The sequence below is a fragment of the Panthera uncia genome (assembly GCF_023721935.1).
Source record: "Panthera uncia isolate 11264 chromosome B3 unlocalized genomic scaffold, Puncia_PCG_1.0 HiC_scaffold_1, whole genome shotgun sequence".
Lineage (NCBI taxonomy): Eukaryota > Metazoa > Chordata > Mammalia > Carnivora > Felidae > Panthera > Panthera uncia.
Genome location: NW_026057582.1, coordinates 3,169,920 through 3,184,481, shown reverse-complemented (window position 1 = coordinate 3,184,481; position 14,562 = coordinate 3,169,920). Strand labels below are relative to the sequence as shown.

General features: G+C 48.3%; 1 protein-coding gene across 1 annotated transcript in view; it reads left to right on the top strand.

The window, feature by feature from the left end:
- The first annotated feature begins 4,736 nt into the window (after nt 1-4,736).
- DYNC1H1 (dynein cytoplasmic 1 heavy chain 1) overlaps nt 4,737-14,562 on the top strand; it is a 77,236-nt gene continuing 67,410 nt past the window's right edge. The window contains exons 1-2 of the mRNA XM_049612128.1: nt 4,737-5,160; nt 13,653-13,740. Of these exons, the coding sequence (XP_049468085.1) occupies nt 4,905-5,160; nt 13,653-13,740 (344 nt within the window). The 5' untranslated portion in view covers nt 4,737-4,904. The remainder of the gene's footprint in view (nt 5,161-13,652; nt 13,741-14,562) is intronic.

Below are 14,562 nucleotides of genomic sequence, written 5' to 3'. Positions count from 1 at the left end.
TAAGGGATGGGAAAAAACAGGTGATGTCAACACGGACCAAAGGAAAGCCAAAGTGGCTATGCTAAAGTCAAAGTAAATTACAGGGTGTAGGTAACACTTCTAGGATTAGAGGGACATTTCAGAATGATAAAGGGGTCAGTTCATGAAAAGGACCCAACAATGCTAGATGTTCATGCATGTAATAACAGAGCTTCAAATTCATGAAGCAAAAAACAGATTGAGCGGCAAGAAGAAAGACAAAAGCACAATTGTAATTACAATTGTAATCAGTAAGGGAGCACCTGGGTGGCTCAGTTGGTTGAGCGTCCGACTTTGGCTCAGGTCGTGATCTCACGGTTCGTGGGTTCAAGCCCCACGTCGGGCTCTGTGCTGACAGCTCGGAGCCTGGAGCCTGCTTCGGATTCTGTGTCTCCCCCTCTCTCTACCCTTTCCCACTCGCTCTCTCCCTCTCTCTATCAAAAATAAATAATCATTTAAAAATGTTAAAAAGAGGGGCACCTGGGTGGCTCAGTCGGTTGAGCGTCCGACTTCGGCTCACGTCATGATGTCACAGTTTGTGGGTTCGAGCCCCACATCAGGCTCTGTGCTGACCACTTGGTCAGAGCCTGGAGCCTGCTTCAGATTCTGTGTCTCTTTCTCTCTCTGCCCCTCCCCGACTCATGCTTTGTCTCCCTCTGTTTCTCAAAAATAAATAAATGTAAAAGAAATTTTTTTAATAAAAATTTAAAAAAGAAAAGAAAATCAGTAAAGATGTAGAAGACCCGAACGACACTTTCAACCAACCTGGCCTAATTGGTATTTCCTAGAACACTCCAACAGGAGCAAAATGGAGCTTCTAAGGTTGGGAGTTATCAGTGTATAGATGTGTTGAATGTCATGGGGTTAGGGGAGGTCACTTGGGGAGCTTTGTTAGGACACAAAAGCAGTCTGAAGACAGCATTGGGCCACTCCAACCTTTAGGGATGTGGAAGAGGAGAGGGGTCCAGCAAAGGAGACCGAGAAGGAGCCTAGTGTTGGAGGAGGGCCAGGTAAAGGAAACATTTAGAGGGGAGAGGGCTCTGCTGTATCAAAGCTGCCCAGCAGTCCAGCAAGATGAGAACTGAGGACTGATCACTGGATTTGGCCACGCGGAGGCCTTTGGTGACCTGGACAGCAGCACTTGCCCAGGGATGTCGGGGAGCTCTTGATCATTATGTCAAGGCAGGGTGAGCCGCGGCCCCACCCACGCTTATTTTCAAGGCATTTTGCTGGAGCCAAAAGATGGAGAGGTGCGGGCAGGAAACGTGGCAGGATTGTCTTTCTTTTTAAGGCAGGAATGCATTCGAGCAGGTTGGGCACCACTGGGAAGGATCAAGGCGGGAGAGGGTGAGCGTTTGGGAGCCAGAGAATTCAGAAGTGATATCCGTGAGAAGGGATGGGGTCCAGGGCGCGCAGGGAGCCACGGCCTTGGTCCGGGGACACAGGTCTTAGGTGAGGAAAGGGGTGGGGTGCCTCCAGAGAGGAGCACCCAGGGGAGCATCAGGGGTCTCAGACGACCTCTAGGCAGGAGTGACCCCTAATCTGCCCTTAGACACAAAGTTCTCTAACCTTCCCAGTGGGCGGCGGGATGCAGGCCAGGCCACAGGCTGGCATTCTTCTCTGGTCACTGCCATTATTCATTCTGTAGCAAAGGGCAAGTGACCCGGGTGACCTTGGGAATGTGAACCCGTTGGCGCCCCCAGGACCCGGGCGCGGGGACTGGGGAGGGGTCTCCGTGCGCGCGCGCGTGTGTCCGCCTCCGCGCCACTAGGGGGCACCAAGAGACCGTTTGCTGGGTATGGGCGCTGCCCCCCCCCCCCCCCCCCCCCCGCCCCCGGACCGCGACTCCGCCGGCTCCCGGCCTCACCTTGAGGCCCCCTGGACCGAACCCGGGCGGAAAGAGGGTGGGTGCTGGGGCCAGCTCATCCAAAAGCGCCCTGTAGCCTCCCCCTCCCCGGTGAGCGAAGGGCGGTGCAGTCTGCGCTGGCCGCGGAACGGCGAGGCCCGCCTGGGTTAAAGCAGCTGGAAGGTCAAAATCCAAAATGTGCCCTGTGGACCGGCGGCTGCTGCCATCGCCAGCACCCGGTTCCCGGGGGGTAAGCGTTGGTCCCACAGCCATTAACCAAGCAGCCACGTTGGGCCGGGCCCTGCTGCATTCCGAGCACATGGAACGAACGAACGAATGAATGAATGAATGGATGGGCAAGCCCTATATGGTATTTAGGGAGAGGAGGGGCGATCCCAGGCGCAGGGCCTGCAGGTACTGAGCCAGCGGGGCTTCCGCTGAGGGGCTCGGTGCCACCCCAGGGTCGGGAGAAGGAGAGAGGAGAGAGGCAGGGTAGGGATGGTACTGAGCCCCCAGCTGGGACTCGAGGAGCCACCCAGTGCAGTACTTTAAAGAGAGGGATGGGGAATGGACGCGATCTCCTCCGTGTAGACAGTTCATCCCCGATTTCTGATAAAATACAAGTCGCCTAGCAGCCACAGTCATCCCCCATCAACTTGGAACGAATTCTCTTTCCAGCAGCTCCCCCGCCCTTCTGTGCCCATTGCCAATTGAAAGCAGCTTCTGCTACAGTAGGACAGGGGGAAACTGAGCCGCCTAACGGAGCAAGCGGTGGGAGAAGCCAGGCTTGGGGGGAGGACCCCCGCCGCCAATCCAAGGGCAGCTTGGAATTTGGTGGGGGCGGTGGGGGTGGGGCAGAGTCCTGTGCCAGCAGGCCAAAAGGGCATGGTTACAAGAAATCTCCTCCCCTTGCAGCCCTGGGAGCGGCCCAGGGGATAAGGAATTTAGAGTGCTTAGCCCCCTGGGTGCAGTAAGCACTCAATCAACACTGACCATTCTTATTACGTATTAAACACAGCAAACATCTTTATAAAACGGAAATGCCAGCACTTTGGGTCAATGTATGAATCTTTGTTCAGAGTCTTTCAATTTCCATCCTCTTGGAAATAACAAACACTTTTAATTTTGAACCTATCTGCAAATCCGAAGCCCGCTGCTCCGTTGCCCTGGCTCAGGGCCAGGTTGCAGATGTTTGAGTGTCTCGGATGCCCAAGTGGCTGAGTCTCCTGGGGTCTTTTGAATGGTGCTGACTCACCATGCACGCTGCAAGCAGCCTCGCTCCGTCTGCCAGGTCGCTGCTGGATTTCTGGGTCTCAGGTGGTGTGTGGTCAATTCAGAGTTCGCTAACCTGCACCTAATAGATTTCCCTCTTCATTCCTGTTCCTACCCCAAAGGACGTAGGGGTGGGGGTGCGGATGCTCAGCAGAGTGCTTAGCATTGAGCGAGCATTCAATGTTAGCTGTTGGTGACATTATTGTTATTATTCGTTACCATTATGATCACAGAACAAACTCGTTGCAGTTAGTTGGTTTGTATTTTTCTTGGAAAGTTATCTATATCTGTGTGGGCATATCACACAAGGGTAGACTGATGGAGGGCAGGAGGATGGGGTACTGCTCTGTCCCCTCTTCCATGAGCTCCTTAGAGACAAGGATCATCTGATTACTTTCCATGTTCCAGCAGCCTCTGGGGCTTGGCATTGGGTAATTGAGCAAGGATAAGCATATTGTATGTTTCCCAGTTTTCCAAAGATGATTTGGGGGAATCAAATCATCCTATCATCATCCTACCAATCAGGATTCAGCTCTGTGACTCTGCACTCGGATATAAAAATAACACCTTTGGCTTCCCTTCCTCTACCCAATTTAAGAAGCAAGTTATGAGTTTGAACTTTCAAAGGCCAATTAATGCTCCTTAAAAGAAACTGTCATCTCTAAACCAAGAGAGTGGGCAGCCTGGACTCTGGCCCTTATCATCTCTGTGTAAGGGAGGAGATCCAGGTGGATGCGGGTTGGGGGGGATCTTTAGCCGGCAGGCATCTCATCCCCTGCCTTATGAGGACCCAGATGCTGAGGCCCATGGAATGACAGTGCCGCCCCGCTGCTAGCAGAGCAGCTCTGTTCTACATAGATGCTGTCACATAGGTCATCACAGCATCCTGGGGGGAATTATTTTGTTATTAGCAGCCAGGACCCATACCAGCTTGGCTTTATCCCATCGTTCAGATGTCATCTCCTGGCTTTACCTTACATTGCCTCTGCAGCCAGGGCTCCAGCCGCAACCTGCATTCAGGCTCCTCTGTCTTTGTAGAGGCTAGTTCCTCTGCGGGGAATATCCCCTTCCCAACCGCTCCTTTCCAGCCTAGCAATGTGGCACGCCCCTCGTCTCGTGCCCCTCTGAAAACGTTCTCCCTCTCTCCGTGCAGATCTAACAACACATATGTCATGACAGTATTTTAGCACTTAACACATTGTAGTCATTCATCCGTCCAACACGAGGACATAGGTTAAATGCTTAGAGCAATGTCGATCACAGGCTAACTGCTCAAAAAAAAAAAAAAAGTTAGCTGTCGTCATTAACACCATTTACTCAATATTTATGGAGTGTCTCAGGCTGTTCGGCCACAGCACCGAACAAGAGAGATACAGTCCCTGACCACCCCGTACCGCCCACGAGCCAAGCCAAGTTTCCACCTTCAGGGTCTGCGATGCGGGAAACGCGGGACGCGCCCAGCATGGGGACTACAGATCCCAGAAGGCTGCGCGGCGGCGTCGCCGGGGCCCGCCCGCGCGCATGCGCAACGTCGTGACGCCGGGGCGGCGAGCGGGCGCTAGTGGCTGAGGCGGCGGGTCGCGGGCGGGGCGGACCGGCGGGCGGCGGCCTTTAGGGCGGAGCCGGCGTCCGCTCCCCTCAGTCGGCCGCGGCTAGCGGACGGTCGGGTTCCGGTGCCCGTTTCTCTCGCTCGCCGGCTCGGTGCTCGCTCTCGTGTGGAGCCGCGGCCGCCTGCCCAGCGCTCCCTGCGGGTCCCGAGCGCGGCGCCATGTCAGAGCCGGGCGGCGGCGGCGGCGAGGACGGCTCGGCCGGCCTGGAGGTGTCGGCCGTGCAGAACGTGGCCGACGTGTCGGTGCTGCAGAAGCACCTGCGCAAGCTGGTGCCTCTGCTGCTGGAGGATGGCGGCGAGGCGCCGGCCGCGCTCGAGGCGGCGCTGGAGGAGAAGAGCGCCCTGGAGCAGATGCGCAAGTTCCTGTCCGACCCTCAGGTCCACACTGTCCTGGTGGAGCGATCCACGCTCAAAGGTGCGGGGCCGGGCGTTGGGGCCCGGGGGGGCCAGGGTCGGGGTCCGGGGGGAGGGTCGCGGCCGGGGCGGGAGCGGCCTCGGGGCTGCAGACGCCCCGCGGGATGGGGCCCAGAGGCCGCCCGGCGAGGCCGGCGCCACACCCCCTGCCAGGCGGGAGTGGCGGGGGTGCCCCCTTCCGGGTCGCGGGGAACGACGAGGGTGCTCCCTGTCTAGCCGTCACCCAAAACAATGGGATCGCTTTGTCTGCCCGGGCCTCAAGATGGCCGAGTTGGGTGGAGACAGCGTCTCCCGGGCTGAGCGCGGGCGGAGGCCGCATCCCGGCCTCCAATGTCACATGAGCTTTTCGGTTTCGATTTGTGGCCGCGCCAGGCCGGCCTCGGGAGGGATGTGTCAGGGGCAGACCCGCGGAGCCGTGCGCAGCCTGGGGGGTAGGGGTCGGAGCTGGGGGGGGGGGGGGGGCCCTGGCGGGCGGGCGTCACGGCCCTGCCCTGTCAGAGCCAGATGCTGAGGCCCACGCAGTGACAGGGCCGGCCCGGGCCCGGCGCGGAGCATCCCTGTTCAGGGTGGATGCGCGCTCCCAGGGCTGCCTCTCGGTCCGCACAGCGTCCCTGCCGCCTGGGCGTATTGCCCCATTTCACACGCCAGCAAACAGGCTCAGGCGAAGTGACGCGCCCAAAGTCACCAGCCGACTCCCCTGCCTGGACTAGACTCAGCATCTCGGTGGCCAGGACACTGCTGGGTCTCTCTAATCACACCCTTGGGTCACTGTAGTACTTAGGTGATCCTTAATGACCCTGTAACATTTGAGTCTAGTTTGCAGGTTTTTTTTAAAGAGAGACTCACTTGGGGACAGGGAGCAAAAGGCTTGCACATTCCAGCAGTCTCCTCAAATAGGGAGGAGCCTCAAAGGCGGCTAGGTTCATCTTGAGAATCGAGCTTGTCTTCAGAGAGAGTTTCTGGACTCACTAGGACCCCTAAGATCTGGCGGCACAGTTTGGGTGTGGCGCCGCCCGTCTGGGAACTCGGGTGTCCGGGTACATTTAACCTTGGTACTGAGGGGCTGGCCACCGTGTGAAAATATTTGCGGGGCGGCTCTGTGTTGTCCCAAGACCCGCTGTCCGGGTCTGTCAAGAACAGAACTCGCTACCTGTCTCCAGACACCCCCCCCCCCCGCCCCTGCGCCCACGCTAATGTTTATTTCTGATAGTTTGTTTCTTTCAAAGGCTATTCTGGGTACTCGAGAGAGGCTTCATTGTAGCTTCTGCTTGGGTGGGAGGGTCAGAGTGTGTGAAAGAATATGTTTTAGATTCACATGGAGTGTTCAAAGCAGAGGAGCCATTCCGAGGTATTTTTTAGACTATTAATGTTGTTTAGGGTTTTCTGTTATGTTTAGGGTTATGTTTCCAGCATGGAAACCACTAGTGTTAAAAAAAATTCACCCACCTACTCTTTTTCAGGAAGAGTGTGTATTTAGTCATGATAGAAAATTTAAAGTGTACAGATAAAGAAAAAAATCACCCGGAGTCCTTCGACCCAGATATAACCACTGCCAGCATTTTGGAATCTGTCCTTCTGGTCATTTTTCAATGAATATACATTATTTTATTAAAGTGTGTCTTAATTTGTGTTAAATTACTGTATTTTGAGTAGTTTGACCTTGACCAATTCTTGATCATATTTTCATTGCACAGTTTATGTATGAAAATTGGTGATTTCTACGTTGGGTCTCCGTTTCTTTTTATGGAAAAAAAAATAGTTTTTGCTTCTAGATTGGCTTTTCTCAAACGTTGGAACCAAACTTTGCTAAAATTATTGGGAAGCCCTATTTCTGTAGTACGCTTTCTTGTGCAGATCATCTGTTTTCTTGATGGCATATTTTCATATTTCAGTCCAAGCATCCAAATCTTGGCTCCATAATGACTTGCACTTTTGAGCGTTGACTAAGGAATGAGGGTGTCTAAAATTGAAATCCTACCTCATTACTGTATGTATAAAAATAAAAAATACTTCCAATACTTCAACCTGTCTCTAATTTATTTTTCATTTAAAAAATTTAAAGAAAGAGTATATGGTCCCATCAGTCTTATTAGCATCCTGACTAAACTAGCATAAGGTATTTAGACATCAGTACAGACCCGGGCACTTGATAAGGAGGGCTGTCTTCCGGGTGATTTTTGAGTTAGCATCAGCCTTTGTACATTTAATCAAATGTGAGCATCCAGTACTTAGTTGCAGTGAAAAAGTAGGTTTGCTTTATAGTGTGGAAAACAGATCTGAATTGTTTAAACTGAGTAAAGACCATCAACAAGAATGAAGTCCTGATGTAGTGAACAGGGGAAATTGCTTTTATTATTCCCTTTTTTTATTCCCCCTTTTTATAGAAAGAATTTTCCAAACACTTGTAATTGAATATAGACGCATTTATTTTTACTTCTTTTTTTTTACGTTTTTTTTTTTTTTTCTTTTTTTTTTTGAGAGAGAGAACACATGCGTGAGTGGAGGAAGGGCAGAGAGAGGGGGAGAGAGAGAATCCCAGGCAGGTTCCAAAATGTCAGTGCAGAGCCTGATGCGGGTGGAGCTCCCAAACCCTGAGATCATGACCTGAGCCGAAGTTAGATGCTTAACCGACTGAGCCCCCCAGGCGCTCCAGAAGCATTTTTATATGAAGATATCTATTTTTTAACTACCCCAGCTAGCTATAAACTTTTCTGCTAGAGTACAGTATTCCTTAAAGTGTGGAATAAAGGTTGTGAATTTAGCAGTTTATTTTGCTGCTTTGAAAGGATTGGAGAGTTGGTGGGAAGAGGAATATCAAATTTCAGCTCCTGATCCGAAAAACAGAATCTCTTGTCTGTAATTCCTGGCCTGTAGGAAATTGTTTTCTTTCTAGCGTACTTCGAAAATTAGAGCCAGAAAGGTGCTCATCACTTAATAGGCATTTTATAGATTTAATGATGTTCTGTGGCAGTTTTCACCTGAAGTGCGTTTTTGGTTGGGTGGTAAAGGTAGAAGCAGGTGAGAGACGCTTCAGCCTGCAGCTGGTGGTGCCAGGATTGTCTGCGGGCTCCAGCTTGTTGGTGACCAGGCTCGGATCTGGTGCTGTGGGTTTTGGGTTTCGTTTACACTCTGGTGTCTTAGCCTTGGAACTTTAAGACTGAGAACAGTGACTGCCTTTGGTCACTGCTCCTAAGGTTGGGGTTCCAGTTTATCCTAAAAGACGTAATTTAGGGGTTTTACATCTTCGTTAGTGCAGAGATGGCTAAGGACAAGAATGTGAAGGAAAGCTAGAATTCTTGCAGTACTCATCTTCTTAGAGATACGGCAGTGTGGAAGGTTTTCATGGGGAATGTTTTTGCGGATTTTAAAAATTATTTTTCTGTGGACTTAATTTCCCTAAAGGATGAAGAAATGGTGACTAAAAAGTATTCATTTCTGGCCTTTGCTTATTCCTCCAAATGGTAAAGTAAAATGGTTAAGAAATTAACAGAAAGGATTTTCTGGGACACCACACTGTCTTGTCCCTCAGCCTGGGTTCCTGCTGTCCTGTGCAGTCACGCTGGAGGTGGGCACCCTTTGTAGGACAAACCAGTCTGCAGCCAAAATAAGTTTGAATGCAGTGTAGCATAGGAAATGACATCATGTGCAGCATGGGGACAAACCATGTCATCACTTCTTCTTAAAAAGTAAAGATGGAGGGAAAGTCTGTTTGCCAGCATCATAGGGTGTTATGTGGGATTTGCCCCTCCCTTCACATTTCAGTTTTCGTTTATTCTTTTTTATTTTATTTTGAAAGAGACAGAGAGCGTGCAGGGGAGGGGCAGAGAGAGGGAGAGAGAGAGAGAATGAGAATCCCGAGCAGGCACCACACTGTCAGCGCAGAGCCTGATGCAGGACTTGAACCCAGAAGCCACGAGATCATGACCTGAGCCAAAACCAAGACTCAGGACGCCCAATCGACTGAGCCACCCAGGCGCCCCTCCCTTTACATTTCTAACGGTGTTCCGAATGGAAGTCTTCAGGTTCGAGAGAAAACTCAGACTTTCCCACCATGCCCTGAGCCTCACACCAGAGCATGGGGTGGTCGTGGCAAAGAAGTCACAGCCCCTGAGAAAGAGGACAAAGGGGTGATGGATGTTGAGGTGACAGGAAAAAGCATCAGCCGCTGGAAAGGGGAAGCTGAAGCAAACATGTGAGAGAAAAGGGGGAGAACGTGTGATAGTGATCAATCCAAATAATCTGGTGCTTGTATGTTGTGGATTTTAAGAGGAAAAGAAGATGAAAGATAAGCAGAACCAGGAACATGTAACAAGCAGCCTGGTAGTTTGAGCCAAGGAAAACAGCCACTGCCTCTGCTGGATGGGATGGGGCTTGCCCTGTGGCTGGGGGAAGGTGGGAGGGCAGGGAGAATTGAGGGAGTGACCACGGACCCATGGAGTGGGGCAGCCTCGCCTGTCCCTCTACCAGTTTGCTGTGCTCCTTTTCCTTTGTGAAACATACCCGGTCCCCCTAGGAGAGGGAGGGTGAGTCTTAAGATAATAGAGTGCACGTCTTTTTATATTCGTTAAATGAGACATAATGCTCACCTAATCACAGTGTAATGATACAAATCACTCTTGGTTTGAACTACATTAAACCAGTCTTTCAGTAGAAATATACACAGATTAGTGCTAATTGATGTTTTAAACATCTCTACAACTCATAAGTTAACCCGAGACACGTGCACAGGTCACTAAATATGTACTAATACAGCTTGTAGCAAAGGAACCCATGTAGCAAAGCTCAGCACTTCTGTATTGGTACTTTGATTCTTGGAACGTATTAGCAGGCAGTACAGTGTTGGGCCATCGTGTATTAACCAGTAACTTCCCCGGCATTAGGAAACTGATTCAAACTTTACTGAAAGCAGTATTGCCTGCTAAAATATGCAGATTATGTTTGTATGTAAGCTTCTAAATATAGCAGGATTAATAGCTTCTTTGTTGTTAAGAATTAACTATCCATGATCTTTCTCTCCTCGTCTGAACAATTTTAAAAAATGTTTCTGCAGAAGTAGAGTGTCAAACTATTATTATTTGGAAGATGTAATAATTTACAGGGAGGCAAAAAGGTTAATTCTTTGTTGGCAGTTTATTAAACAATGGTATAAGTTCTTTCTACTAAGAATCGGGCATTTGATCTCTGTGGAGAATAAGCATTAAAAAACGAATCCAAAATGTCTTCTATGATTTCCATAAATTATTATCATCAAGAGAAGTTAGGGTTTCAACAAAGCAGTAGAGGGTGCCTATCGGATACCCTTGTGTGAGGACGGGGTCTTTGGGCGTGCCTTCCTGAGCTCAGGCGGGGTTCTGTCGCATTGCGGTAGCCCTGGTGTGGGGCTGGGAGCTGGGCGTTCCCAGCAGTGTCGTGGAGGAGCTGGGCCGTGACTCATCGCCTGGAGAGGTGCCCGCTTCCTTTAACCCTGTCTGCGTTAGGAAGTACAGGCAGTGTGGCCAGATGCTGCATCCAGTTGACACGTTTTCTGTGTGATTTTATTTTGTATAGATGTGAATCTTGTATCAGAGAAAGAAATTATTCAAAGTTGCGTGTCTAGTTATGTCAGTAATTTCCTTTGATTTTTGAATATTACTTTTATTTTCTAGATATTGTTGGAATGCTATTTTGATGATACATATTTTATATAAATCCTAGAACAGCGTTCAGAAAATTGAGAGAGGAAATATTTCATAATCCTACCACCCTGACAATTCTTTTAGTTTGAGAGTATTTACTTATGCTCTGTTTCATGGGTTGGATTTTAGAGATGGCAATCATATGTGTGGTTGGTTTCAGGCAGTATGATCTGTCCTATCTTGTGGTATATCCACATTTTGGGAGTTAAACCAGATTGATTTGTTTAGTTTCTTTTTTTTTCCCCCCTAAGTTAGTCAGGTTTAAAAAACAGCTAGGAATTACCTGGCGTACAAGACTGTTTTGCCACCTCCTCTCCCTTCCTAAAATTATACTAAAAGTAATGTTTTGGAAGTTATTGTCTTCTTGACAGATATGCTAATATTTTTTATTTTCTAATATAACCTTTGTATTTGTTTCACCTTAAAGCTAATGAGGTAAACAGTTTTTGCTCAGACCCTGTAGACCCAGATTTTCAGTTTTTGGTGCTTAAAGAACCTGTGTAGACCTCCTAATACCCCACCCTCCCCCTTCTGCTGTCCGTTGCATTTATTTTTTATTGTTCTACATTTCAGTTCCAGTGTAGTCAACATACAGTGTTATCAGGTGTACGATGCAGTGATTCAGCAATTCTGTGCATTATTCTGTGTTTATAGTAAGTGTACTCTTAATCCCCTTCACATATATTTCCACCCCTCCTCTGCCCATTTTACATGTTGAATTTGAAACCCAGAGGAAGAGGGGCGCCTGGGTCGCTCGGACGGTTAAGCATCCGACTTCAGCTCAGGTCATGATCTCACGGTTTGTGAGTTCGAGCCCCGCATTGGGCTCTGTGCTGACAGCTCAGAGCCTGGAGCCTGCTTCGGAATCTGTGACTCCCCCTCTCTGTCTGTCCCCTCCCCAGCTCATGCTCATGCTCTGTCTCTCAGAAAACAAATAAACGTTAAAAACATTTTTTTTAATAAAAAAAAGAAACCCGGAGGAAGAAACATGACTTTTCTAAGATCACTTAGCTAACTCTGCTGCCTTTGCTATTACATCATGACTTCCAAGTAAAGGTGAACTGCATACATCATGTTAATCTTTAGGCAGTCACTTTGCTAACACCGCTACTCCACACGTTCCCTGTCTGTCGTTGGCATTTGCTTAGGCAGTTCCGTGTTGCTGCAAAGATAATTCACCTGGAGCATTTAGGCAACTAGTGCATTAGTATTGATCTAGAGGTTTGGATTATTTCTAATTCTTACAAGTTTTAGGTTTTCTTTTTTTTTTAAGTTTATTTATTTTGAGACCGAGAGAAGGGGAGGAGCAGAGAGAAAGGGAGAGACAGAATCGCAAGCAGGCTCCGCACTGGGGCTCGAACTCACCAACCTTGAGATCATGGCCTGAGCAGAGACCAAGAGTCAGACACTTAACTGACTGAGCCACCCAGGCACCCCACAAATTTTAGTTTCTCAATTGTGGTTTTTAAATTATTTAGACATTTTGTTTACGTGCATCTTGAGCTATCTTAACTATTCCATTAAGCTTGAATTCCAGTAAGTTTGTTTGTTTGTTTATGTTTATTTTTGAGAGGGAGTGCTCTAACAAGGGAGGGGCATAGAGAGGAGGGTTACAGAGGATCTGAAGTGGGCTTTGCACTGACAGCAGTGAGCCCAGGTGATGTGGGGCTTGAACTCAGGAACCATGAGATCATGACCTGAGCCAAAGTTGGACATTCAACCGACTGAGCCACCCAGGCAGCCTCCCCCCCCCCCATCCAGTACGCCTTTCAAAATGGCCTCGCTGCATAATGAGCCTCCTGGGTGGCTCAGTTGGTTGAGCATCAACTCTTGATTTCGGCTCAGGCCATGATCTCATGGTTGGTGGGACTGAGCCCCTCGTGGGGCTGTATGCTGACAGCACGGAGCCTGCTTGGAACTTTCTCTCTCTCTCCCTCTCTCTGCTCCTCCCTTGCTCTCTATCAAAAATAAATAAATACATACATCAAAAAATAAAAATAAGATGACTGCTGTGCTTAGTGTTTGCAGAGCCGAGTCTAGCATGGCCCCTGCCCACAAGAGCTCACAGTAGGGGAGTAAGATGCATCCATACATCAGCCCCGGAGCAGGCTCTGAAAAGTGGTATCTGAGCAGAGGGGAGGCTGGGTGAATGGAATGCCTCTCGGTGACCCTGGGGATGTTCCTTCATAATGGTTTTCTTGACGGGTGTTTGCCCTGGGTGGGGCTTGATGAGGGACTGGGCAGGCCGTGGACTGGGGAGGACCCCTGGTTTGGAATCACAAACTTCGGAGTTCTCCAGACAGGTGTCTGAGGGCAATTTACTTAAATTTCTTACTTGGAAAGCATGGGTAATAATAGTCATGCCAACCCTTACGGGGTTGTCATGAGGGTTAGATGTGTGACATACCTAAACTATTTGATAAAACACCTGTCATGTAGTGAGTGTTGGGTTATGAATGGAGTGCACAGAGTGGAGAGCTCCTTCTGTGTTGGGAGGGCGAGGGTGAGACTGCTGGGAGGGGTGGTGAGCTATCTTACCAGGGCCAGACCTTGCTCTGGTACCTCCAACACCCAGGTGCGCCAGTGCCTGCTGGACTCACAGAAAAAGGAGTAGAGGTACGGGGAGTTCACTACCTTGCCCAGGATTGCACAGCAAAGTGCCTGGGTCAGGATTCGGAAAAAAATGGGGAGGAAGGAAAAAGTCATGTGGGTGTTTCAATGTCAGGTTGCAGTAGGGTGAGGCTAATCATTCTCTAAGCTTTTGATAAATTAAAAATTGGTAATGGTGACTTGATACAATATTTATTGTGATTTGTAGAGGATGTTGGTGATGAAGGCGAAGAAGAAAAAGAATTCATTTCCTATAATATCAACATAGACATTCATTATGGAGTTAAGTCCAATAGGTGAGTAAAGTGAATACACTGTTGCTTGTATTATAAGCTTGTGAGACGTGAATATAGATCTTAACTGACTTAGACGAAGACGTTACGAAAACACTCGAGATTTCTGCTCTTTAAATCAGTATCTTTGAGTTCACATATTGAAATTCAGAGGATTTCCAAGTCAGTATAAACTCTAAAATATTTTTATTTTAATTGCTGTGTCATGGCATCCATTTTAGTATTGAGCCATAAATGTATTTAATGTATATAATAACAATTCTGAGATTATATCTGCATTTTCATTATTATAAATAACTAGTAAAAACCTAGTAAAGATTCTTAGGTGGAGGTCTGATTTTTCTTAGTATAAAGAAAGAAAGCATTATCGGTTAAGATGCAGTGTGTCATTAAAATCTTAATGCATGTGACCAGATCTTTCCAATCTTCTAGAAGAGCGGTGCCAATTTACACTCCAGTAGACATATCCAAATTTAAATATGTAAATGCTTAATTTATACTGTATTTGCTTTTTAAACCTTTTTATTTTTAATAATTTCAAGCTTACAAGAGTTGCATGAATTATATATAGTTGATATCAGATATCAGTTGTTAACATGGCCCCGTTTGCACTATTGTTTTCTTTCCTGAACCATTTGAGAGTTAGTTATAGACAACCTGCTCCTTTATTCCTAAATACTTCAGTGTATGTCTTAAGAACAAGGATACTCCTATTCATAGCCTCCATACAAGTTTTAAATTCATGAAGTATGGGTACAATAGTATTCTTGATGTACTGTGTATATTCAAATTGTCTCAATAATGTCCCTTCTAGTAACTTCCTTG